We start from the raw sequence: 26,369 nt of genomic DNA, 5'->3' as shown, positions 1-26,369 counted from the left end.
AAAAAAGTTTAAACTTATGTTTTCTCAATATGAGTAATCAGAATTTGTTTGGTCTTGTTTTCACCACTTGGACTTATTTTTCAATACCATCAGGCTGTTTTTAGTGTTGAGAAAGAGTAGAGAACTAGATTTCATTAAATAATGTTAATTAGCAAGGTTCAGTGGATACTGAAAAATTGCCTACTTTAATGCACACATCTGTTTCATGTCTAAAAGAGGAAAAATTACATTCAAGAATGTGAGGAATTAGTTAAAACCAAGGTAAGAACTTAAGAAAAGAAAGCCTAAAATAATTCTTATAGGATAGAGAAGTTAGTGAAGGAAAAGAATAAAAATATTCCAAGAATTAGAATAGAACAAACTCATTAGTTATTAGTCACTTACTATTCATGCTCCTATCATGGAACCAAGTCCTACATAACCTGATAATTATGCACTGTATTCTTAAGACAAAAATTGCAAACACAAATACACACCGCGTGGCATGCAAACATGCACATTTATTGTGGGTTTAGCCATGGAACAGTATGAGGACGGAAAATAAAGTTCAGAACGTTCAGTTCTTTTTATTTAGTATTATACAGTTATATTCCCAATCTCTTAGCACAGAAAGATTTAAATATGACTTATCAAACTGAAATCTAAGTGCAATAGCTATTCTGCAGGAACACACCATCTAATTACATTTTTTGTTACCTCATCAAGTGAATCACTAACAAGGTGCGTCCTCCTCACTTTCACATTTAGGAACAACATATTCATGTCAGGTTTCTGTCTGCGAGAGACTTTATCCACAAGGCTTTGCTATTTGAATGAAAAAGAAACATCATACATGCAGTATCTTCGTTTAAAAAACAACATGCCACACTTGTTAAATGTAAAAAGTCCTTAGTATCTTGCATTAAAGACATTAGCTGCTTCAATATCTTCTAAGAGACGGAGAGCAATTTCTCTTCTACTGCAGAGAGCATTTACACCGTATTTGAACTAACTTATCAGGAAGTTTAACAAGAAGGCAGCAATTGTACAGCAACCTTTTAAACTCCCCAAATAGTTAAAAACATACCCATAAGATTCCAGAGACTGGCTTGTGCTTTACTTAGCTATTCACAAGACACATCCAGCAAGATAGGAATGGATAGGTGGTGGTGCTGCCACATTGAGCACCGAGGGAACCAGTATCACCTAGCACCTGAAGAAAATTACCACTGAAGGAGGCAGACAACTCCTCTTTCAAAACAAAAGAGGCCGCCCAGAAGCAGTACCTCTTCTGTGACTTGTGAACATACAGTTGCATCTTGGTCTTCCATGACAACATATCTTCACAGAATAAAATAGGAAACAGTCCAAAATTCTCATGGAATTTTTCTTCCTTAATTATCTTGTTAATTTAACATGCTAGCACATTGTGCTGGTTTCTCAAAAAAGAAAAAAAAAATAAAAATTACTGTAACTCTTTCTCCACAACACTGGTAGTTATAAGCATCCTGAAACTAAGTACATTAAAACAAAAAATATTGAGAGAATCCAGCATGGACGTCAGTAGACTAGTAATAGTAAAATGGCTCAAGTTCTTTTTCAGGGTAGTCTGAAATCCTAGAAGTTGTGATGAAAGGCTGTATACAATATGAGTCTAACAAGAGCTTATAAAATACCAATGGATGGGAGACAAACATTTATCACTAAATGACTTACCCGTGCAATACTTATCATCTGTTGTTCTGAGTCCCTTTGAATAATAACTTTTTTTGCCGCTATAGAAATAATAAATGGGTATTGACAGAAAGAAAACCTAACAACAAGAGAAAAGAAGATAAAATATTTCCTTTTTAGCATCTAGCATATTATTTTCTTTTTAAGAATACAGGAGTGAATCTTTGCATTATCATTCAGTAACTACCTTCCCTCCACTGACAGTAATTTGCAAATAGCTGCTGGTTTTTGTGTGTTGTATGTACAGATACTCAATTCAGTAGAACAAATTGTTATTTGCAAATACTACTAGAAATTGTAATAATACTTATCCTCAATAAAGCTCTTTTTTATTGCTTATCATTATCAATAGACCTAATAAAACCAGTCATCATCTGCTTTAAGTACTAAATTATAATTGCTACACTGAATTACAGAAAATGATAATATCTTCTTATTAAATGCTAGAAGAACAGCTATCTCAGTGAAGCATTCTTAGGTACACAGTAGAAATATTTCTGGTTTGGCTTATTTGCTGCAGAATTGATTTTCAAAGGAACTGATTTGCCACAGGTCCTTCAGATTTAACCCGGGGTTACAAGTGTTTTGGACTTCTAAAATATCAGACCACAGAAACATTCCACTGCAATCAAATAATACAAATAATTTTGAAAAACTTTAGAAATCATCAGGGTAGAAGTTTTTTTGTTACTAGTTATTTTGGTAAGTTTTTTGTTGATTTAGCTCATGCATCACCTAGCAGAAGTTTATATTGAAATACCCAGAGCTTCAGACTCCATGTGTGCATCTTCAATCCAGACTACACGTGCACCCTGAATCCTGCCTGTGAGAAGCTCTGGATTCCAATATCTTTAGGAAAGAAAGGAAAAGGAGGAAAAATATTCTCACTTCGTCTCCTGGAAATCCTAATCCAAAACGTTTTACCGAGGAATGTTGATTTACTTTGAAGAATTCTGTACTTCAAAATATTTCATGTGGAAGGTAAACCAGAACTTGCTCCTACATGGCCTTCTTAGTTCTAAGAATATAGTCTTGATTGCAATTCTTTGTTGTTGTTGTTTTTTGTTTGTTTGGTTGGTTTTTTTTAAGTGGAACAACAGAGAGTTAAAAGATGTGAAATTGGAAGAAAGTGTGGTTGTAACAAAGTAAAAGAATTAAATTTACTTTAAGAATAATAGAGCTAGTCTGCACTTCAGCTACTCTAGAAATTACTTATCAAGCAAACTTTGTTTTGATATATATTGAGTTCCCAGTGTCCCAGCTAACTGAAAAGAACTGGAGCAGGTAGAAATCTCACAGCCCTTTTATAAGTTTAGATGTGGGTGCCAAAACAGACAGACGGCGCCAATGAAAAAAAAAAAAAAAAGTTGAAGCTCAGCAGTATCCAGATTCCAATGCTTTGACTGAGACTATGCAAAGCCTACTGTACATTTGTTGCTATCATTTCTCATGGGTTCTGGTGTAGGGGTTTTTTGTTGTTGTTGTGGGTTGTTTTTTTTTTCTTCCTTGCCAAGCAGAATGTCAGGTATCAGACAGAAGCCTAGCCTAAAATACCTGCTTTCATGGAGCAAATTATGCTCTCCAAGTTTTCCTCAACTGCTGCTAAAGGCAAGGAAAATTGCAGATGCAATAAGCAAAAGCTACATTTGGGTGGCTGAAGTCTTAAATTAGCTTACTGAAAAGTCTTGAAATATGGGGAACTTTTAATTGATCTTGTGATTCAAGCTGTAAAGACTGAGTGATACATACTGATATGCTGAAAAATACAGCCATACAAAATAACATTTTTATTAAGAAAATGATAATAAGATTTTAAACTTTAGCAGAAAGATGAAATGCCTGTTTCTCTAGATGTTTCTAAATCATACTGCTAGCTGCCTCTCACAAGAAGAGAAATACCTTTGCAAGCTTTGAGTGTGTAAAGATTTAACTTGCGTGTTTATTTTCATGTAACAGAAATAGTACAATTGATTTCACTGGAACAAATATGATCAGAGCCACATATATACAGGTAATTAGATACATTTTCGTCATTAAGTGGTAAGTATGCACCAAACACCATTTTCTATGAATGTATTGGAGGTTAAAATATGCTTGTAGTAAGACACAATTAGATGTCTATACCAATAAATAATAAACTCATATTATCTGTATTTTACATCTTTTCTCCAGTTTGCAAAGGCAGAATGAGATTTATTACAGTCAACCTCGCATCCATGCAGTAGCAAGTATAGCAAGTAGTAGCTATACTATGTTTTCCAATAAAATAAAGTATTTAATGTGGCTACACATAAAGGGTACGTATATATACACACACTATATATACATTATCTATAAGATAGATACACATAGTGTAGATATGGTGCTTTGAAATACGACGTAACAAGAAACAACCAGTTATTCCTCTTACCTGTGAGAATTTCCATAACATTGCCAGTTATGATATTCTTCCATGAGATCAATATGATCAAGTGTAGAATTATAGAAATCCGTATATGAAATAATAGGAGGACTGATCAGACTATTTGCAGCATCTACAAAGAAAACACAAAACTCTTAAAATACTGCCTGGATTCGGCACATCTGTTTTCTAGGCATCCTGAGCACCAGTGACCTCAGAAACTTTAAGCCAAATCAGCTACTAGTAACTTTGCCTCAGTCTTAGCTACAGAATTACAAGAATAACGTAACACCACATGACATCATATTAATGGCTGTAGAAAATAGTAAATCCCTAGTTCAGCCCAGTTATGGTAAGAGAACCTCCATTTGACTCTAGCCCACTTAATGACACACACTAAGTTAAGGTTTCATGGATAAAGAATGCTATGTTCTGCCGAAATCAATGAAAAAGCAGTTTGATAGATGGATTTCTTAAACACCTTCATTTAATTTCAAACGTAGCTATGGATGTAACATCTACATGCTTTCCAGTTAAAAATTATCTGTTTCAGTTTGATGCCTGTTTGCAAAAGGGATGGCAAGGGAGGTGCACAATACATAGTATGCAAAGATATGCCTGTTTCCTCAGGTAACTATTATACCATCTAGACTCACCAGTACAAAAATTAAGTACTTGACCAAATGATGAAAAACAATTCACGTTAAAGCTGCCTATCTCATAATGTAACATTCACGTAATGTCAAAGAGCTAGTACGTTTTCTCTATTTGCACTTAAACATAATTTAATTTTGATCAGTCAGACAGAAAGTAGTGTCGTTTGAATTACTAAATATTCCTTTTCCCAGAATTAAGGAATTAGCAATTCTTTCATAGATGACTAGACAACACGTCTTGGTTTTAGATACAGTTGAGCTTATGTGTCTAAACTGTCGCTCTGGACAGACAGGACTGCGTAGAATGCTTTTAAGTAAAAGTTTTAAGTTGACATCAAAATGAAAACATACACATTCCAATCTTAATTTTCACTTGGTGGTTTGATTTTCTCCTAGAAAGGAGAAAGGGTTTTTACCCCTCAAGAAAAGGGGACTGACCTTAAGCCTCCCATTTCCATAGTAAATGCTCTAATCACTAAGCTACTGGGGATAAGTGGAGGAGGTTTGCATTTGCAGTGGTCAAATTTGCTGTGCTCTATGTTGAACTGGACAGGGATTTACTTTTAAGCTGTACTTTCGGACTTAAGAAGCATATGCATTGCCTAACTTCTCTTAGATGCTAAATACTTCTGTGGGGGTAAGCCAGTTACAGAAGAAATTCTGGCATTTACACCTTTAAAACTGTTTCTTTTATAAATCTAAGGGAAACCTTAACCATCGGTTACTTCTGTGGATTTTTGTTTGAATAATCTTCCGTTGTTGTTACAGGAAAATTATGCATAGCAATTACGCTCTACTGGAAAGCAAGTACGAAGACTTACCAATAGAACAAGTTTTTGTTGCTTATTACTTTTTGGCATTTTATTGTAGTTCATACTGTGCCATCATCATTGTCAGTCTCCCCCAGAAGAGGAGAGGTATAAACTACTCCCCCCATACCTATATATAGACACACACACACGTACAAATATATACATACACATACATATGCATACACAGTTCAAGAAAAATACCTACTAAATAAAGCCAGGACTTTGGTTGCTGATGGAATCCACCAGGTACATTTCACCATAGGTGGAAACTCTTCAGGTTTTGCAGGAAACAGGCGTAAAGAAATAAATTGCAGTAACCTGTCCACCAGCTGCTTGAACCTCCTCTGCGAAATCCTAAAACAAACACACTGCAGTTACTCTCATGTGATCACTGTCCACACTAGTTTATATTATCAGATTTCAATGTTATTTTTTGAAAACATGCTTTGGTCCTATACATAAAAACAAAATTCCAAATATAATGTTTGAAGAAGCATGCTTTTAAATATTGGCACACAGCAATGCTCTTCAGTGCACCCCTAACTACGCATTTTAATGTCTGTAATTTAAAAAAATGCAATAGAATCATTACTTGTTCTTGACTTAGTAAACAAAAAGAAAACAAAAATCCTTAGCTATTTCACTCCACAATCTGAATACTGAGGATTTCTGATTTTTTTATTTTGAGTCCTATTGAATAAAGAGTGGAAAGTACTTCATACATTTGTGACAAGTGGACATTTCAAATTATGTGCTGCACCATGTCCATAATATCACAACAATACACATATATGTGTAGATATATTAAAGCATCCTTTTCTAAATAAGAGCTCTCCTATTTTAATGGTTCAGTTTTCTAATACATGTTTTAAGAATAAAAACATCAATATGCCTATTGCATCCTTAAGCAAGAGGGTAAACCTTATTTGTAACCACTGTTTCAAGTGAAGTCATACATTACCACAATTTTAAGTAAATCTAGACACATTACAGGGTAGGGGGAGGGAAATATAATTTCCATCCTTGCAGAGAAGAAAATCCTCTATTGACAGATTCCCTGGGAGATAAGGGAACTGTGAATATGGCCATTCAAACTTTTTTTCTTACCCCAGACTGAACTTTTTGCACAGTCATTATAAGGAAGGCGACTTGCATACCAACTTGAAAGCCGCTCTTTGGGCAGTTACCCCCATATGACTTTATAAGTGAGGTGCTATTAGAGTTATTTCAATTAATTAAAAGTCTAATGCCCTAACTACACTCTCTCACCACCTCTATTACACTATGAAGCAGGGACTCGATTTCATTTGTGGTTTTCATACAATAAAGTTACAGTATCTTTTGCAAATTATGCAAGATAAACCTTTATTTAAACAAAGATCATAAAGATGTTTCTATTAATAATACCGTTTAAATATGTATCGAAAAATTTACACACATAAGTTATTTTGCACGTGTTACGGAAAAATAACTTACATAAGTTATTTTGCAACTAAGGCTTTTTTGCATATTCATTTTTATACATTATATACCGTTTGCATCTATAAATCAGTATCACTTAGTGGAATATGTCCAAATGTACTTTGAAAACAACAAAAACAATCTCTTTAGTCAATTAATTTAACTTTCATATAATTTATAAAACAGTCAACATCAATGGAAATACAGTAGCAATTGTAATCCTAAAAATGGAATTTTTAATTTTATTTTTTTATTTTTTTTTACTTTTTAGACCAGTGCACTAGGAAATGATGGTCAGCTTCTGTTAAGGCTGCTATCTGTCTTAGCAAGTGAGCATAGATGACATAAGTAGAAGTGTTACTAAATTGAGGATTCTGAAAAAGATTAAAAAAATGTGTTAGGTTAATAAACTGCATAAAGGGAAAAAAGTCATTAGGATTTTTTCTTATGTTTGTTGTTGCCAATACAATTATGCAGGAAAGGAATTCACAAAATTGCTGTGACAGTGGTAAAACTATGAAAAAAAATATTTGCAACTTCTAGTCAAATAAAAAATACATAACTTCAATATTGTAAAAGTATGATTTTTTTTTTTTCAAAAGAAAGCCCACAGGTAACAAAGGCAGTACTCAATATATTTTTCTGGATTATCATTTACTCTGTAGCACGCAAATTACACTCCGACTGATGTGCTTTCTGTCTCAGTAATAAGGATTCTCATAGCTCCTGTCTTCCTGCACATCGGTCTAAACTTATTTTCCCTCTTACGTATGAGTTCACACATTCCCACTTTTCAGCAGGATATATTCCTTATAATTCACAGCTAGTATACCACCCCAGAGAAGAAAACTATGGTCTCAAAAAAATAAATTACCATCTGATCTTCTCAAATAACAGCAAAAACCACTCCTTGTGTGGAGAGGCGTTATCTACACTGGCAAAATTTAAAGGGGAAATTTGCTACAAATGCAACTCAACTACAGTAGCAAAGGTAATAGGTTAACACAGACAGAAATCAGACAACGTAGCCTGTCAGATAGACTGGAGAGAGTCTGCTGGATAAAATGCAACACTGGAGAAAGTTACAGCAATATCAAAAAGTGCATATACTGAAACTTTCTGGAAAGATCAGAGTTACAGCATACCAATAAAGCAAATCTGGGACTAAGGAAGAAACAAGAATAAATAACCTGCTAAAACATTTGTTCTTTCACCCCACAAAATGATAGGAAACAATTACATGTCTAACTGTTAGTTCATAGTTTTAACCTATGCAAACTTTCCCCATCGACTATCTTCCATTAAGCTCCCATTCCCATCATGCATACCCTACACTTCTTCCATATTTTAATACATTCTTATAACAGGAAATTAAATGTTACGTATCTCAGCTATACAAAGTATCTTGTTTGCATAGTATACTGGTTTATAGATTATAAATTAAGCCGACATATACTTAAATAAAAAGACTGTATTTTTCTTACCTGTAAAAGTATACAGTATGCTCTAAGATCATCTTTTGTTCGTGGCCTATGAATGAATGAAATAAGCAGAACCATATGTATACATCATATACACACACTAAGAGTCATGAAAACACACACCCCATGATTTAACCTTGCTTCGCCAATACGTGTTGAATACTGTATTTAAAGATCTTCACTGCTCTCAGAAATTGAAGAGGACACTTAAAGATTCTGACTACTCTCTAAAGGCAGTAGCACCTGTCTTTTGTGGCATAACACAAGAGAGAAGGCAAAAAAAAAAAAAAAAAAAGAAAAAGTCAGAGTTGAAGAGTAAGAGGTGTTCCAAAGAGTGAAGTCCATGCTGTTGTCTACCTTGGGTGACACAACAGAAGAGTCTATTTGCCCCATCTTAGATATTTCCTGCCAGAATTCTCCATAGACTTCTACCCCTGCAGCCTCTGTATTTCTTGCTGTTTATCTGCTTCAAGGCTTTCACATAACCACAAACACATGTGCAGCTACAGCACAGAAAAGGTAGCATAGGGTGGAGAAAGGAATAGCCAAGGGCCGGGACACAGGTGAGGCACACCAAGGCGCTGTCTCTTGCTATCTCTTTTTGTGAATCAAACTATGCGTTCTCGCTTCTATTACTTCTTGCTAAAATGTTGTCATCTCCAAACCTCCTGCCCTTGGGCTATCCCTTTCTGCATTCTGCACTGCCCTTCCTATGCCATTGCCAAACACCACCAGTATTGAGAAGTAAACTTCAGGTCAAGGAATTATCTAGGTTAACACATTAGTTGCTGTTGCGTGGTGTGCGGGAAGAGTATGTTTTACTCTAGAAAAATTCCTTAATTCATCTCACAGTTCAGATGCCCGAAAGATTGCCCTGCAACAAGCAGCTGAGATTTTGTGGGGGAATGTATGGCTGGGTCTGGATCTGCCTCTCACAGGCTCAATGTCCGCTTACAGAGCTGAAGATATATTTCAGCAGATTTGCCTGCCAAATGGAGATAAGTTCTTACGAATCAAATAAGTTGTATCAGAACATTTTCTTTCTTTGGCTAAAACAATAAAGACAAAACGTATATCAGTTGTAAGTGCTGGCACAGCACTACTGCAAGCATTTGTTATGATTACCCTTTCCATTCTTGTAGCAGACCATTAATTATTCCTTTTAGGACTGACTTCTGAACATCTTGAGGCTATGGAAAAAGGAGAGGAAAAATCATGTCTGATGTAATTATACATATTCGATACAAGATACTGTACAAACAAGCAAGTTTGTTTTGCTTGTGATTCAAGCCAGCTAAGAAATCTTTGTGTTATGATGCTGAGCTCCTAAGTATCTTTCCTCACAAACTATTAGCTGAGGCTTTAAACAACTTAAAAACTGTAAATATAATTTTAAATTACTCCCGTCCTTTGTTTACTAGGCACAGTACCTACTTTTTGCTACCCCCATCCTCACATTTTCCTTATTGCCCACCACGCAGTGTCCCGTCACAGTCATGTCATATCTTGCAAGCGGTCTTTGAGATCTACCACAGTATAAACTGTGCGGTACTAGTAGCAAAAATTTCCTTCTCTTTTACTAGAGCAGTTTTCATGATTCTATGGCAATTCTCATGGGACCATTTTAAGTATGTTTTGAGAGATTCTTCAGAAATCGTGCCTATCTGAGAAAAACTTTTGGTATAAATTGCTTCTTAGCATATTTCTTTGCTGAAATAATTGTTAAAATGTTTTAAAACATGAATTCTTTTCTTCTACTTACAGTATTTAATAAGGCATCATAGACAACATTCACAAATTTTGCATTGATTCCAGAGTCCTCAATGGTATTAAATGGAGAATTGGTATCTTTCTGTAAGTTAGATAATACATGAAGCATTTTGGTTTTGAAATATTTTGAATATTTTAGCTGTCTTTGAAAATAAAAGTTTAACAGCACGTTTAAACAAAACATATACAGATATAACTATTTATTTTCCTTATCAAAACATAAGAATCTAAGTTGCTTTTATTAATATGTGAAAGATGAAGCTAAACAATATTAATCTTACATGATGGCAATATTCATGTAACTCCATTACCTTGTTGTTCTATTTTAAAAATGTAAGAGGGTGTCAAATAATGAGTTACACTGAATTTCCATCTTTCATCTTTGTTGTCGATCCATCATTGGACAGGAGCAACAAAATTATAAGCATTCAATATTTGTTAAGTAACTAAAAGTCACAGGTTATTTTGTCTAGGTTCAGGCCCTACTGTCCACATTAAATATCATAAGCCCATTTTGCTCTGTAATAGTCAGGAAATATTAATTACCATGAACTCAGAAAGTTTTCACACAGAAATATGATCTTTCCCAAGGAAAACTGAGTATGCCATCACAACACAAGAACAGCTATGCTACTTGAGCCCATATCACAGTTTTTTTTAGGGACAGAGAATTTCTGTTTCCAGATTTGCCTGGGCCTCCGTATTAGCTGCATTAGCTTGCATGTTTTTAAAATGCAGTTTGTGTACAAAGTATCTACACAGTCATAGTGTCACAAAACGAACTACGTACTGGAATTTTAAAGCTCCACATATGCTTGAAATATAGATGCTTAAACTGGAATCAATAAATCAATGCAATAACAGATTGTCTACCAAAGGCAGAGTGAGAACATGGCAAAATGATCTTAGTGGCCTTGAGTCTAGCTGCAAGCCTTTAACTGATGTTTTCGTAGACATTTTGAAGATACAAAGCACTGTAAGTACTAAGTAGTATTATGAATTACTTTCTACCTTAAATGCAGCATTTATCTCCAGGAAAGAATCAAACGATGTAGAATAAAAATCATGTACAGCTTTCCAGTCTCCTGATGACTTAGCCTTTTCCACATCATCCCTAGAAAGAATATATTAAAATATCAGTAATATAAGGGTTCAATCTTCCCAAACACTTAGACTTTAGACTGCACTGTAACTCTAAGCTTTCCTCGCTAAGCATACTTAGGAGACAGACAAGTATAATATCAGTGTCTTTCTAACATCTTCCTTGTCATTTTAAGATCATGGTATTACAAGAGAACAAAAGCATAGTTTGTGTTTGATACACCTCAGCAATGTCTCTTATTCAAAATGTTAATTCATGGTGTCACGGTTCAGTATGTTAAGATAAATAATTAGCAGAATAGAATCACGCTGAAGATACACTGACATGATAAAATTTCTGAGACTAATTTATTTAAGTATGCAGGCTCCTAAACTAGTCAAATTCATTATAATTTGTACAAAATTTTATTTCTCTTCAAATTTTTCAAATAAAATTTAATCTTTGTATGTGAAGGTACACGTTCCAAAAATCAAACAACAAAATCTATGGATTTACTGTTAAAGTCCTTTTAAGTATTGGACCTTAAAGCAAGTATCTGTATATGAAATTTTGTATAATATCATACATTTAAAAACAAACAAACAAAAAAACCCCAACCAACCTTTGAAGCAGAATTTTATTTTAGCTATCCACAATTCTGGTGATACAAATCCCAGCTTGCTACCCCCTAGATAGTTTCTTTGTACTAGATATTAAAAAGAAAAGTTATCAGTGGGACATCCAAAAAATGCTAACGACTTTTTAATACTTTACTTGAAAGAATAAAATTCTTGATAATTACATAATTAGGCAACAGTCAATAGATACAAAAATCTGAATATGGAAAAAATTTCAGCTCTTCAGATCACCTGAATACCAACAAAGGATCACCTCACCTCTTGTCAAATTCTTTTATACCTGTTTCTTTTTCCACCAAACACACACACTGACTAATCAAAAAACATTCCTCTTCCTCACTGAATGCACAAAACTTCAAACATAGAAAAGAGCAATGAAGAGTATATGCTCATATGCCTCTTGGAGCAACTGTGATATTTTTTTTTTCCCATCTGTTTGAAAAATAGAAGAATCAGGCTTCTTCCTAGGAATACTACTCCCCATTTCCTGACCAAGATTATCCTACTGTAAAACACTCAAGGGTATTACAGCAGCATAATGCTGCTCTGTGGGTGCTAAGGCTAAACAAAAAACAAACAAACAAGCAAGCAAGCAAAACCACACTTCCAATGAGTTAGTAAATACCCCTCTAAGAACACATCCACTCTAAAGAAACACTGCCAATATATGTTCACGTATCACAGGCAGAATCCCCTAGTGTAGACGCACCATATGCCATTAGTTTTTCAACAAAGTTATGCTATGTCCTCAAATGACAGCATCAACATCACAATTTTTGGTAATGTTAAGTAGAGGAAAAACATTCTCTATTGCCTTGTGACCACAGCGAACCAAGCAAAGCCAGCAAAACGTTGTGGTGTAGACCTGACGTCAGGGAGACGTAGTTAAATACAATTCAGGTGGTTTCCCTGGGGACTTCTGCTAGCCTAGCTAAGCTGATCAAGCATTGTGTACTGAATATCATAGCAGTGCTGGAAGAAATTGAATGCAGATACAGTTTTGATACTAATCTGGAAAAACAGAGGTGGAAAACAAGACACTATTTCACATCAGTTCTACTTTCCTTCTAACTAAATCAGTGTTATGGGGCAGCAGCACAAATATTGTCTGCACAGACTCTTTAATCTTAAAATTCTTTTTACTTAGACAAACTTAAAGCATAGTGCCTCTCATAGAGAAGTGCTAGAACAGCTTACACTTACTTAAAAGCTTACACTTCCTTAAAATTGTGGTCACATAAGCAGCAAGTATACATGAAAAAAGAAATCAGTTTTTGCCATAAAACTAATATTGAAAATTAATGCTCTTTAACATAATGCATGAAGAAAGGCCATCTGTACTTTTGCCCAAAGTTAGAAACAGTGCAGTCCATGTAATTACCGCTTCTGGTCCTCAACTATGATGTTGTATATTTAAGTGTCTGATGTGCAGTGTTTCACACAAGACCGAGAATGTTCAGTACCTCAATGGACAGGACACATCATAATTGGCAGTACAAACAAAATACCTACAATTGAAAGGGATTTTCCAGCCTACAATAAGCCATACATATTTTTTTCCAAAACTAAACATCCACTGAATGTCAGGAACTGAATTTCTCTCTCTGAAGTACAAGCTTTGTATTGAAATACAGGAGACAGTATTTTGATAATTTTCACAGTAACAGTTATCAATCCCACCATCACAACCAGACTAACTACTACTACTACTAGTCAGTCTTACTGAACTGTTCCCTCATTTGAGATTAACAAAGTCAAATGTATGAATTAGGACAAAATGAAGAAAGTCCAAAGAAAGAGAGTACACTTCTAGAAATACCAGTGTAACTTACTGAAAATCTTTCACAGTTTTGGTTCGGATGGGAAGGCAAGGTTCAGGAGGAATCGGTGCTTTCAGTTCTTGGGGTAGTGTATCTATAGAGATGCGCTGCTTTTGCCGTACGTCGAGGCAAATAGGTGGTAGGTCTCTCACTTATTTAAAACAAAAACAACCAACCAATAAATACAATGCAATCATATAAATAACAGCTAGTAAAACACAGAGATGTAGGAATGGGGAGGGGAGGGATGGGGGGGGAAGAGAAAACTCACACTGTCTGATTCTACATCTTTAAACCCCTACTCATCCAAGTACTTTTCTTGCCATATGCTCAGCCCAGACAGGACGGAAACTTCCATTAATTGAAGGGAAATAAAACCCTACAAACAAAAATTGTGTCCTGAGTTCATAACCAAGTCTTTGTGAACAAAGTGCTTCCTTCTGCCAATGGAGGGAGAATATTGGCCAGTCTGTCTCCTATCTAAGGCTTTCTGAAAGACAGGAGTCTCTACTATTTTATAAATGAACTGCTGGACAAAGTTACAAACACATTATTTGTCTATTAAAAAAACAAAGAAAACCAGACAGATTTTCACAACTGAGTTGCTGGCATACTGCTGACAAAAAAAAAAAAAAAAAAGCTGGCGATCTGTATTCCAACTCATTATTAGGGAAAATAGCGAAATACTGTACTTGCGTACTTACATAAGATGCACTAGTATTACATCAGTAATAATGCACTGGTATACATACAGCAGCATCCACATAACACAAGAAAACCTCAAGTTCATATATAATTTCATTTTTAGAAATGAGTGCTGCAGAATTTTCATTAATCTATTTGTAGCTGTAGATGCTAAACCTTATGAACATTAAGCCAAGTGCCTTCTAAAGTCAGATGCTTAAAGAAAGTGTCTATTCTGAACATCACATCTACATGAACCTGAGGAACTCTAGCTAAGCAAGTTAGAACATAATTAAAAAAAAAAAAAAAAAGTCAAAGGATGTAATGGAACTACAGAGCTACCCAGGGTGATCCTGTTATATTTGCTGTTTGAAAGACAAACCAAGCAGTCCATGACTGGTAGCTATTAGTCACAAACAATAATGTCATCCATTACTGTATTGTACCGATAACACCGGTGTTCCCTACACCTAAGAAAAATCTCAAGCACAATCACACCAAAGTCCAACTGTTTTCTGATGTACAAGGAAAAGTCTTCAGTCAGTTTTTCTACACCGTGGTATATAATTTTAGGTAGAGCTGACTGTGGATCATCTACAGCCTCCTAAAAGAATCTCTCCAATAAATTAAATGGGAAATGCAAGTTTTCTGTCTTGCAGAGAGTTACTGTTGAAACAATAGCATCTTTAAACATTTCTTTTCAATAAATTTGGCTGCCTATTCTAAGTACAAATAGCAGTGCTTTAACAAGGTCTTTCTATTCTACTCCTTACTTTATATTTGATCCGAGAACATTGTATAGGGTTTATATGGCAAGGTTTTGGCAGAGGGGGGGCTGCACGGGTGGCCTCTGTGAAAGGAGACCTGTGGCTGCCTCTATGTCAGACACAGACAGCTCCAAAACAGACCCACCACTGCCCAAAGCTGAGCCCATCGGTGATGCTGGTAGCACCTCTGTGATAAAATATTTAAGAAAGGGTAAAAAACACTGCACAGCAGCTGAGAGAGGAGGGATTAAAAAGAAAAGAGAGAAACCACCCTACAGACACCCAGGTCAGTGGAAAAGGAGGAGGAACTCCAGGCGCCAGAGCAGAGATTCCCCTGCAGCCTGTGAAGACGACCACGGTGAAGAAGGTTGTCCCCCTGCAGCCCATGGAGGACCACAGCGGAGCAGATATCCATCTGCAGCCCGTGGAGAGCCCATGCCTGGGCAGGCTGCTGGCAGGAACTGTGGCCCATGGGGGACCCACACTGGAGCAATCTGTTCCTGAAGGACTGTACCCTGTGGAAAGGGCCCCCATTGGAGCAGTTCTGGAAGAACTGCAACTCATGGGAAGGACCCATGTTGGAGCAGTTTGTGAAAGACTGTATCCTGTGGGAGAGACCCCATGCTGGAGCAGGGGAACAGTGTGAAGAGGAAGGAGTAGTAGAGATGAAGTTTTATGAGCTGTCTGCAACACCCATTCCTCACCCCTCTGTGCTGCTTGGGGGAAAGGAGGTAGAAGAGTGGCAAACGAAGGAGTGAAGTTGAGCCTGGGAAGAAGTGGGGCATGGGGGGAAGGCGTTTTGAGTTTTGCTTTTGTTTTGTTTAACTGGAAACAAATTAATATCCCCAAGTCAAGTCTGTTTTGCCTGTAATGGTAATTGGAAAGTGGACTCCCTATCTTTATCTCAACCCATGAGCTGTTTCATCTTATTTTCTCCCCATGTCCTGTAGAGGAGGGGGAGTGATAGAGCAGCTTGGTGGGCGTCTGGCAGCCAGCCAAGGTAAACCCACCAAAAACATGAAAAAAAAAAAAATTCCAATGCAGTATACACAAACATCCATGCTACTGACAGTCTTCTCAAATATCCTTAAAATGTGTTTTTAGTCTGATTTATACTGCATGTTTTTAAAAGCATTTATATGAATTATGACGCATGTTCGGGATAAAAGACACTGTATAAAATAGAAGTGTCCTCAAAAGTCAAACATATTAAACAAAAATCCTCTGTGAATTGCCTAAGAACCCTCTAAGCCTTTTAGCTACAATTCCAAGAGTTGTTGTTTTTTAAAATTAAATAAACATCGAAGTAGTATCACTACTCCGCTGCCTACTCCGTTTATCACAGCAGGGAAATAGTTGCTAACAAAATCCCCCAAACCCAAAGGCAGGTTCTTTTCACTCATGCTAATGACAGAGACACTGTCATTGTGACTTAACTCAGCCACCATTCATCAGACGATAACAGATCAGAGCTGCCCTCAATCCCCTGAGTATGGCACCAATTATTATTATTAGATACAGAACTTTGCCCATCCTCACAGCTGGAATTTAAAGCTATTTCAAGAGAAGAGTAGTAATTTAAAAAACAAAGTGGACACATAGATACTAAATTAATTCAAGCCAAGGTGCCGAACAATCCCACCATGCAAGTGCTCTCCTATTGCACATCATTCTCTGAAAGCAGGATAGAATAACTTAAAAGAAAGTAAGACTATGTCTTATTTTTATACTCTGAGAAAGACAAGTCATTTTAATTTAGCTCTCATTCTGTCTTCTCAATTTTAAATGGATTAAACATTGAATTATAACCAGCTGAATACACTGAAATGAGCAAAATATTCTCTCCGCATCTGCAGAAGAGACAGCTGCTGACAGAAGCTGTTAATCATTTCAGTAAATTGAGGCTGCAGGTGCTAAGCTGGTAACTCGCACCCTGTCAGTGACGCAATTTTCTTTGAAATATACGCAGCTTAAATTAGATATACTGAGTTTTAATAATATGTTTAATAAATACTGTCAGCTTCAGTGTGTTTTGCCATAATTCAAGTTTATTTGTAAATAGATTTATTTGCTTATCTGACATTCAAAAATATTAATTAAGATCTGTCACTTGTATTCATTGAGGAGAAACTTGAAACTTTATGTATTGAGTTGATAAGCAGCAATAACACAGTATTACAAGACAAGAAAAAGCAATCATTTCTGGCTGTTTGCCCAGTTACATCATGTAAAAAGACTTAGCAATGCATGACTGCTTGGGGAATGATCAAAAACTTTGAGGAAGAAAATCTCATTGATACAAAGCAGAATTGACCACTACAAGGAAATTTAGGGTGAATGAATAGCAGTTTTTTTCACGGTGACCAACACAGCTACTGGCAGATGAAAATTTTCAAAGTAGGTAAAGCAAACAAATCTCACTTGTATCTATAACATTATAAAAGAACTAGAACAATTTAGTTCCTATACAGATTTCGTACAAGGTCATTATTGCATTAGAAGACTTGCTATATAAATTCAATCTCTGTGGCAGCTATATAGGAAACAAACATCACCCTAACTTTCATGCTGTATTCACCAGCATTACCTTTCCCATGCTTTTGTTTTTCAATGAAATTACCATTCTTTGAACTCAAGTATTACCAGTATATGCACATATATATATATATATATACACACACACATATTCAGAGAGATAGCACATGTATAGATAACCTGAAAAAAAAACACCAACCAAGCATCGTTCCTCAATTCCAGAACAGCAAAAGAAGCATTTTTAATGGAGAAGCTTGTTTCAATGATTGTTTTTTCCATAGAATATACATACCTTCTAAAAAAATTCTGAGTGCACCTTGGACTGTTAGTAAAAATAATCTGTTTTTATTTAGGCAGGTTACTCTGATGCTGAAATTACCAGAACATCCGTTCAATTTTACCTATTGAGCTCAATTTCAAGAATACATCCTTGACTATAATAAATATTGCCATGCATTAGCGTGGTGAAAATTAACAACTAAGTACTTATGAGGCAGTAATTACAACAGGGACAGTATCATGTACAGCAAGAACTGAGGGCACTTCAAGAAACAGAGGTGTTTAGAGTTTACCATTCTTGTCAGGCACAAAAAAAAGGGGGTGTGTGTCAGATTTCTTCTGTTTAATGAAATACCTTTTTGCAGAATTCATTGTATTTGTCACATTGCTTGGCCCAATACTAGATTTAATTTTACTTTGTCCTAAATTTTATTAAGCAGCAGGCTTTCATATCATAACAGAAGATTGTATTAAGCAACTATTCAGACAAAAGCTGGACAGGAAACAATTAAGGCTTAAATAATGAAAGACAGTATCTTGGAGTCAATGAATCAACTGCATGCATTTTTCTGTTAAAAAGGCTAGCAGCTAAGTAGGTAGTATTGACAAGAGGTCACTTTTAGCTTCTGAAGAAAATAATGTTATCCGAGAAAGGCAAAACATTTTATTTCTCTGAGGACTTTCATATTCCAACAATATTGCAATTGTTTACATGCAATTCACATACGAAGACTTGCCTTTAAAAATGTATAGGTTAGAGCAATGGCCACCTGAAGGTTGTTCTTCCAGCTTTTTTAGCTCAACCTTACAGCACTTTGTAAGAATCAGCAGAGCTCTGGACCTGCTTTGCAGCATCTTCTTTTTGCTTTACCCCAAGTATTGCCCTCAAAACCACCACTTCTACCTTAACTCCAGTAAGTTATGCAGCAGTCAGAGAATTCTTCGCTGGCCATCTCCAGCCACCTTGGTTTCCTTTGTGTAGTACAAAGTGACTTGAGCAAAGTACAAAATCCTGTCTGAGCTGTCTTTTACACAGAATTGCCTTCTATGTTTCAGTGATTGCCCCCCGCCCCCCTTTTTTTAAGTAGAAAGCACCTCCTTATTCTGTAACAAAAATTGCTACAGAAAAAAAAAAAAGTAGTCTTGCATTGACTTTTGCAGTATAGCTAGCATGGATACAAAGATTATTTTAGTAAGGATCCAATCTTGCAAGGTATAAGCCACCTTTTTCTACACAACTTTGAAACTGGCAATACCTGTCCATAGTTTTGTTTCAAACTCGGGCTACTGAGATCTCTTAATTAATGCAGTGTCTTTCTTTCTAGCCTCGAATTCACTGAGTGCTATGAAGACTTAGAGAACCACAGAGGCAAGATTAGTACAAGCCTGACGAATATTTGTACAGCCTGTTATCAGAAGTCCCAAATTACTGAAATTCCATATCCTAGCCCAAAAATGTAATAAAAATTTCAGGTCTAACCACAATGTCATCTCATCAGGCTTCACGATTCTATCTTACCATACTGAATACACAGCTCCACTTTCTATCTTTTCATCAATTATCGTTACCTCATCATACCAGAGCCACCTTCCTTCTCACCTTTAAAGCTCTTCAGAGCTTACCAGTCTTTGCCTCTGAATTTTATTTTGTGTCATCACTGGCTTTCACCTTCACTGAAAAACAGCAGCTCTCACCAACTGTCTCCCTTAAAAGCCCTATGCTTGCCTCATCCCTGCCATCCTTCAGATGGTGATAGAAAAAAATCTTTACCACAAAGTTCTGATACAATTTCTAGAGAAACCAACATCTGACTGCAGTTAGACAAATAGTATCTGCAGATGGACTACTGAATCTGTAACTTTCTTTAAAACTTCAGATGATTATTTCATACTCCAGGTCTATTTGTTTTTCTTATCTAACTTGTCTCTGTGACATAACTTCTACAGAGGGCGGACTATCATATATATTACTGCCTGTAAAATGTACAGCACAGCATAATTTAACGAAATCTAGATTTTCTGGCACTACCACAATACAAATATTGGCAGAACACTGAGCACCTTCTTAAATTGGTAACTAACACAGGGCTTTTATTCTCTTACCATTTTTGATGTTGGGTATAACAAGTTGCGTAGGCGAATTTCTGTTTCCGATGCCTTCTTTCTTTTGGTTGATAGTTGTGATAAAATTGCTGAAAGTGGAAAACTGATTTTTGGCTCCTCTCTCCAACCCCTGTAATTAAGATGACAGCATGCTATAAAGGGCTAATACATTACTGCAAGAGTAATCTTACTAATGAGGCATTACACAGAATACTTAAATATCTTTTACCTTGAAATCAGATTGGTAATACCTAAATAAGACATAAATAATGATTCTGCAAAGTTTGTTTCAAGTTGAATCAGGAGAAGTACCATAAAATTCCTTTAAAACTCAAGTATTAATTTGCAGGATATGAAGATATCCTTGGAATACTGTGAGGAAAACACAATACTATTAGAATGCTTTCAACAATATTCTAACTTTCTATATCCTAATTTCTAACTACTTTTGTATTCCTCACTGCACCCAGATCAGTTTAAACAGATGAAAGGCGTCACATATTCCTCTTTCCAAATAACCCTAATATACTGAAGTAGTTTAGACAAATTTCCCAAGACTTGAAACGTGGGGCCAAAAATTCTACGTGAGCTAGCCTGCTAATAAAATCTAAATACTGGCTACCTGGGCAAAAACTCCGATGAATCAAAATCATCAGCTGCCGCTGAAGAAAGGCTAGCCAACAAACATTTGTTAACACCATGTTAAAAAAACCTGCTTGAGTACCTATATGTGCTGCCACCGAGGAGTCTGCACAAGCCTTTGCTATGAAATGTTGAGTGCTAATGTGTTTTAACAGTGAACAGAAGTGAAATCACACAAAAGGCTTCCAAAAGATTGCGCCAATCGGTCTGTTTGACACTGAGTGCCATTAGATATAGTTATTTACTCTGGAGAATTTGCAAAGCACGGGTGGATCAAGAGGCTTGCCCAAGATGACAGAAGTTGCACGATGGAGATTTTAATTTCCATCCCAGCTCCAAGTCATCAGTTGATATCAGGCAAAGGTAGATCAATTCAAAAAAATATACGTACTCTCCCTGCACATCATGATTTTCAGCCTCACATTAGCATACAGATTCCTTTGCTTGATATCTGGTATCTGCAGTATCAGTTAAAAAAAAAAAAATGTTTTCATGCAAATCAAAACTGTAATTCCCCAAATGAGAATAAAAATTCTAGAACAATTAACGTAATATCCTACCTTTTTAAAAAAACCCATACATTTCCCTTTCCCCTTAAAAGTAGTAAATTTGGACTAAGACATGCAGCCAGAGCCCTGAGGAAAGCACTTCACTTCCACCACAACATCCTGAAATACCACCAGGAGGGTAATAACACAGCCCATAAACCTGCCATGCCACAGTGTACGCAAGCAGGTACACTGCCAGGAATTCTAAATAACTGTGGCACAAACAGCCATTTTTCCATGACTTATAACTCAGCAAATTATAAATTTGAACAATCAGCAGGACTTCTGGCTTTAAAAATAGCAAGTTTCAATTTCTAGCTCCAAATTCCTTGTGTGCAACAAACATTCAAAAATAAAACATAATTACTACTATGATTTCCACATTAAGTTTTTCTTTTATTCTATAACCTTTGAAATATCATTAAGGTGCTTCTTAAAAATCACCTGGCACATGACTGGAGAAAAACAGACCCTGAAAAAACACGGCAAGACATGATTGACTGAAAAAGGACTTTTAAACAAATCCAGATCTGGGGTTAATCTGCTATGTCACAAAATGTACACTCTAGGTAGAAAACCTCTGGAACTTGGACTAGTCTAATTATGATTAACAGGGAATAGATATCATAGATAATTGGTAAGAGGAGCTTTTATAAAACAGACTATTGTGACAGCCTTTTTGACTGACTCAGCTTTCCTGGTTTTACTCCAGCCATGTCACTGAAATAGTATAGTTAGACAGTTATTGTAAAAGGTTCTTCTTAATGCCGCCTTCCTCAGCAGTGATCAGAAAGAACAAAAATTGCACGTGCTATTTAACTCCATCATCCTGCTCCAAGTGCAGTTCCAACACTATTAAACAAACGTATGGACAAAGGCTTACTGGAAAGCCCTGGAGGAATACTGAGAAACTACATGCTCATTAATGAGGATCTGTGACATCTCCTGGGAGAGTAATCTAGGACAAGCATATAGCACCATGTCATACTCACAAAATTTTGTAGGAGGTCAGTGAGCCTCTAGAACCCAAGACTCTACACATACTGCCATCAGAAAACTGAACTCCCACATAAAGAATGAGGATGCTTAAAGGGAGTAAGTGGGTCAAAGCAATCTTTAATCCTCTTTTTTAAGAGCATATTAATAACTCACAACTCTGCTGGCTTCTTAGTGGAAGTTTTCCAAGGCATTAAACCCTCCATAAGACTGGAAAGGTACCAGCATTATACTTTATAAATCTATGTTTTTCATTATTGAAGTTAAATTAGGTGGTGAAAATAAGCCAAAAGTGTTTGCAAAGAGCACATACAGAGTGCTTTCTGGGACGAGGCAAAAGACCATCTAGAAGAGTTTCTTGAAAATCCTACTCTTTAGTCCTAATGTAACACTCAAGACCCATATGTATGTGGCAAGCAAAGGCCAGCAAGGAGTAAAAGGTTTTCTTCCTTGTGCAAGAAGACACGGCAGACACTCAGATTACCTAAAGGCAGCTGTCAATTCAACACCCTACTCAAGAAGTAGGATTTTCCCTTCCATTCGTATCCTGCAAGGTGTAACATAGGACTGGTTTAGCTTTACAGAAGCCTCTACTTGTTTCTGCTTACTAGGGGAAAAGCTTCCCACAAGTTTTTTTTCAGAATCTGAATACTGACCTCCACACAATCGCCCCTTATGCATTATTTTTAATCACCATTTGGCCCATAAGAAAAGCCAGAACTCCTTGCAGGATCATGTTAATTTATTCATGGACTAATTTAATCTCCACAACTTTCCTTAGAAATAAAAGTAAAAAAAAAAAAAGTAACCATTCTTCCACAATGCCACATGGCCCTTGGCTAGGAAAAGCCACGATATGAATGACGATAGCAATAGTCACATAATCCCTTTATTCCAACTTGCAGCCAGCTTAAACTCCATGTTTAACATCTTTCATGCACATGTTCTTAGGAGAAAAAGGATACCACGGTCATCTATTGACTTAGTAAAATTCTGACCTTTTCCACAGCTATTGCGGAGAACAGAAACTGTTTAGAGGATGTGTCACACCTTCACGTTGCCTTCAAGGAAGCTCTACTCATGCCACATCAGTTGTACAAATCTATGCTGGGTCTTTAGTGCATTGAAGACAATGTCAATTACACAAAATCTGGGGAGATGTTCTGAGACAAGGATATCTGAGGCTCACTTCATATAGAGACAAGGTATAGTATCTATATCACCATAGTCATCATACGATGGCTATAAATTTAGAAATAATAGGCAGAGAGAATAGAAAAATTAAAGTCATCTGGAGTATCACTGTATTTGTATCAGGCATGTTTTTGTAAAGGAAAGGAATTTTAATGGGGGAAAAAAACCATGAATAAGCAAAGATTTTTTTTTTTTTTTAAAGACAATAATTTCCCCCTTGTGTCATCACATCATATTACAAACTTTTCCCTAGTTTAATGAGGAGGAGGCTGAGAACATATTTCTCTCTTTAAAAATGTTTGAGAGGATTCGATTAAGTAACACTCATTTTTTGATGTTCAATCAGAACTTTTAATACAAGAACTTGTATTAAAATCATGCTATGTATGATGCATCTCACAACATACTTCATGAAGCCCTGGAATTAGATGTGTAGGCTGGTCACAACTAGGGCTTAGCAGACCAAGAGTCCAATACTTTCTTTACAGCAACTCATAAAGGTCTTGCAAAAGCATACCTGCATTCCCTATTTGGTACATTTGAATCAAAAACTGCATTCTGTTACAGAGAAAGCCAGAGCTATAGAAATATCTATTACATCTGTCCACATAAACCTCTCTGTAACATGCTATTAAAACCTATATGCAGCTCTTTGTAAATTCAAAATCCCACACACATTTAAGAAGCAAATCACACCTAGCCAGATCTGAGCTCCTCTGTACCAGGTCAACTTAGACAACTAATGCCTGTGGGCAACAGGCCAGAGGTACAGGAAGGATGTCCAGCTACAAACAAGTTCTCCTGGTTCTTTAAGGCAGCAGGAGTTCTACATGGCTGCCCAGCTGCACACGTTTTTCACTAGCTGAGCTAAGCCTGACACGTTTTAGACCAGCACTTGTATCTTTATGCTAAGGAACTGGCTTTTGCCATTCGAAGTCTGAAGTGGAGATTTTCAAAGGTACAAACAACTCCCGGGCACTTGTCCATTACAGACTTCTCCCACCAAATCTGTATTTGAATCACAAGAACAAACACATTCTTCCACATTCAGGCAGATTTGCAAAGCTGAAAGTCTTTCAGAAGATTGGAACGGTTGTAGGCAAAACACAAAATTGGCAGAATTGCTCTAGGGAGTTTGCAGTTTGCCTACGATTACTTCATTTAATGTAACAATTATTTCACGACAGTCATAAACATTAGATGCTCGATCTTTTAAATTACATAAAATGATAATTTCTAGTAAGTCAGCTATTTATCAGAACTGTTGAATTAAAATCTCATAACTGTACTACTACAGGATTGGTAAAATTTTTGCTCTGTTGTGGGACTTAAGTTACAGCAAGCTTTAAGGTTGAGCTATGTAAGATATTAAACTCATGCCAGGAAAACTTTATGTTTCATAATATTGTATGGTCAGCAGAAAGAAAATCATAACTCCAGTAAAATTAAAAATCTCAAACGAGGTTTCTGAAATGAAATTATTCTGGCAAATATCCTTCTCTCAGTTTTTTTACCCGTGTTAACTCATTCATCAATTATCGAAATGTTTTGTCATCTGTGCTTCAACACATTGTAAAAACCGGAAAAGACCTTTTGAGAAAAAGTTAAAAATACAAAAGTATTTTCCAGCTAGCTCTCTTGCCATTAAGCGTATTAGAGCTGAAACTCTCCACCCCCGAAAACCCTTCACGAACATTGACAATGCTGCAAACCCTCAGTCATGACTAACCCAAAAGAGCAGACCGTTGTAAAATGTTAAAGAACTATAAGTAGATGGAGAATTTATAGCTTCATTATGTCACTGCTTACAGATGCACTTGTTATTTTTAAGAAACTTGAATGAAAGCCTCCCAACGGAAAAGTACATGAAAGAAAATGAACACGATGCTCCCCCACCACCACGAATAAAGCGGCAAACACAGAAAATGACAGCGGGGACGGCAAAGCCGGTCCCGCTCCCCGGGGCCGGGGCCGGGGCCCGGCGGGCGGCAGCCGGGGCGGGGAGGGGTCGCTCGGCCCCGCCGGGGACCGCAGGACACCTACCCCGGCAGCCGCGCTGGATGCCGACGGGATGGGCGGCAGTTTCTCTCGCTCCTTTTCCTTCTCCCCTTCTTCCTCCTCTTCTTCCTCATCCTCGCCGCCCTCCTCGGCCGCCGGGGACGCCGCGGTGCCCTGGTTCAGCTCCGCGCCCGGCGGGAGCCCCGCGCCGGGGCCGGGGGGGAGGTCGGCGGCAGCCGTGGCCGCCGGCGGGCTCTGCAGCGACATGGCCCCGCTGCCGGCCGCCCCGCTCCTCTCTCCTGACGGCAGCCCCGCAGCCCCCGCCGGCACCCGAGCCCCCGCGCCCTCTTCTCCTCCCTCCCTCCCTCCCGCTGCCGCCGAGCCCCTCCGAGGAGCCCCCGCGGGCACCCCAGGTGCCGCCGCTCTGCTCCGCTCCGCTCCGCGCGGGGCCGCCGCGACAATGCCGCAGCCGGGCTGCTCCCGGGCGCTCAGACACCCCCGCACGGCGGGGCGGGGCGGAGCGCGGCCCTGCCGCCCCCGCCGCGGCCCCGGCGAGGAGGGGGAGTGCGGAAGGCGGCGGAGCGGGGGCGGCCGGCGCCGCCGGACCCCGTTACCCTCGCGCCCCCTCAGCCACCGCGCCACCTACAGACCGCGGGCAGGAAGAGGGCCCGCGGCCGCCATGTTGTTTATAGGCGGCTCATAGAAACGCGCTTGGCGACCGGGGGCGCCGGGCGGGGGCAGCGGAGGACACGGCTACGGAAACTCCGTAGCGCAGGAAAAGCCGCGGTGC

General features: G+C 37.6%; 1 protein-coding gene across 1 annotated transcript in view; it reads right to left on the bottom strand.

Annotated features, from left to right (window-relative positions):
- Nucleotides 1–25,915, bottom strand: part of HECTD2 (HECT domain E3 ubiquitin protein ligase 2) — a 42,068-nt gene extending 16,153 nt beyond the window's left edge. The window contains exons 1-12 of the mRNA XM_087766899.1: nt 25,625–25,915; nt 20,202–20,331; nt 13,846–13,984; nt 11,306–11,408; nt 10,287–10,376; nt 9,650–9,714; nt 8,528–8,573; nt 7,308–7,417; nt 5,788–5,936; nt 4,124–4,247; nt 1,696–1,792; nt 697–804 (exon numbers count right to left, since the gene is read on the bottom strand). Coding sequence (XP_087623025.1) covers nt 697–804; nt 1,696–1,792; nt 4,124–4,247; nt 5,788–5,936; nt 7,308–7,417; nt 8,528–8,573; nt 9,650–9,714; nt 10,287–10,376; nt 11,306–11,408; nt 13,846–13,984; nt 20,202–20,331; nt 25,625–25,846 — 1,383 coding nt within the window. The 5' untranslated portion in view covers nt 25,847–25,915. The remainder of the gene's footprint in view (nt 1–696; nt 805–1,695; nt 1,793–4,123; nt 4,248–5,787; nt 5,937–7,307; nt 7,418–8,527; nt 8,574–9,649; nt 9,715–10,286; nt 10,377–11,305; nt 11,409–13,845; nt 13,985–20,201; nt 20,332–25,624) is intronic.
- Between the last annotated feature and the right edge of the window lie 454 nt (nt 25,916–26,369).

This window comes from Nipponia nippon, unplaced genomic scaffold (assembly GCF_047370975.1).
Source record: "Nipponia nippon isolate SJK-2023a ecotype South Korea unplaced genomic scaffold, ASM4737097v1 scaffold_3, whole genome shotgun sequence".
NCBI lineage: Eukaryota > Metazoa > Chordata > Aves > Pelecaniformes > Threskiornithidae > Nipponia > Nipponia nippon.
Note: the sequence above shows the minus strand (reverse complement) of the source record. Positions and strands in the feature narration are given on the sequence as shown.